General features: G+C 50.7%; 1 protein-coding gene across 1 annotated transcript; it reads left to right on the top strand.

The window, feature by feature from the left end:
* Positions 1–804: 804 nt before the first annotated feature.
* PMZ80_011307 (uncharacterized protein) lies at positions 805–1,315 on the top strand (the record flags this gene model as incomplete). The annotated part of the gene is made up of 2 exons (XM_064879686.1): positions 805–1,087; positions 1,137–1,315. 2 exons carry the CDS (start codon positions 805–807, stop codon positions 1,313–1,315), a joined length of 462 nt encoding a protein of 153 aa, XP_064724547.1.
* Between the last annotated feature and the right edge of the window lie 292 nt (positions 1,316–1,607).

The following is a 1,607-nucleotide window of genomic DNA, read 5'->3' as shown; positions in this document are numbered from 1 at the left end:
AAATACATTTTCTTTGTCCATTAACCTTTCTTTCCCCATAATCATCATGCCTGAACTCATTCGCGGCAGCCTGTCGTTCGACGACCCAAGTCAGCCCAGACTGCATGCACCGACATCCTCAAGTCCTGATCGAGGCGCTGTCTCTCCTGACTCTGCCACATCACCCAGTAGCGTTGGTCATCTTGCCCTTGGATCTGCCCGCCCTCATGTCGACCACCACCGACATAGTTCCTCATTCTGGCCTGAAGGGCGCGATCGAATGCGCCACGCCGAAGCAGAAGTCTATTATGACAGTCGCGCTGCCACGAAAAAGGAGTTTCATCGGAGAGCTAGTAACTTACAACAATACTACAAGGAGAATCCAAAGTTGCTTCCACAGTTACCGTTCACATGGCATCATGGTGTGCGGCGTTTCAGGCTCGGTGCACTCATCGTCCTAATGTGGATTGATGCATGTGTCGTGCCTATTGCCCTTTACTACGGACTTTATTATGGCGGCCACGTCCCAAACTGGATCACCTTTGCCGTCGTCACAACAATTTGGGAGGTCCCACATATCTCGAGTTTGCCATCCGCACGTTGAGGCTTATCAAGAAGGAACGCTTTTACCGGCCGCTAGGGACAAACAGTCGTTGGTGCTTCGATGTGGTCACATGGACGTCGGTGGTCTCTATAACAGCGGCCACGGCACTGTTCATCGTCGGAAGCGCTCCGCACATCGTCTGGCTAAGGGTTCTCTGCATGCCTGCGCCGTCCTTGTTATACTCACTAGGTGGCATTATGGGACTGCTCACGTTTTATCATATGCGTGGTTGGAAAGCGCCATTCCGCCTCAGTTCTACAGGCAAGGGGGAGACGGTCAAGCCTGGTGTGTACTACTTCATTGAAGATGTCGTAGCAGTCAACGCCAGTGCTGGAAGACCGTACCGGGAAGCACTTGCCGCTCGTTACGGCGCAAGTCCACGATTCCGACAAATGATATATAACCTGTCACTCTTCTGGTCCATCCCGGCTCTAATCATTGCTATACCGCTCACAGTCATTGCTGTGATACACTCTGTTCCTGCAACAGTGGCCTACGGCATCTGTGAGTACCACGTTTCCGATACTCGCACACAAAAGCTAACATATTACAGGCTGGGCTGTGCCATTTATCTGGGCTACTATTTGGGCATTCATCAGCGTACGCTGGGTCCGAAGGGACATGCGCAGAGAAAGAGAGGAGTGGGAAACCGACAAAGGTTTCGTGATCCCCGATACCAAAAAGGATCAGAAACCCCACCATCCTGACGCCGGAGCACACCAGCAATGTTAAGAATGGAAGAGATATGTTGAGCTAGCTATGGTCATTGTTTTATTTCCCAATTGCCTTGAAGAGCAAAGCGACCGTAAAATGAGCGATTGTAGTTGGCTATCAATTTTACGGATGCGTCGTTGCACCGGTAGCGAGTCCCGTCGGCCTAGTTTCGTGCACTTGGCAGCGCAAGCTAGGACATGTAGAATATGCTACTAAGTAGGGCACAGATCTTAATGCTAAGCACTTGAAAGACGACCTTATGCCAAAGTGTTCGTACGCATGACATTTCGCGATAGGTATTGATCTGTAA

This window comes from Knufia obscura (assembly GCF_036327395.1).
Source record: "Knufia obscura strain CCFEE 5817 isolate CBS 148926 chromosome Unknown scaffold_45, whole genome shotgun sequence".
NCBI classification, from domain to species: Eukaryota; Fungi; Ascomycota; class Eurotiomycetes; order Chaetothyriales; family Trichomeriaceae; genus Knufia; species Knufia obscura.
The sequence above is the reverse complement of the archived record's forward strand: the minus strand, read 5'-3'. Positions and strand labels throughout refer to the sequence as shown.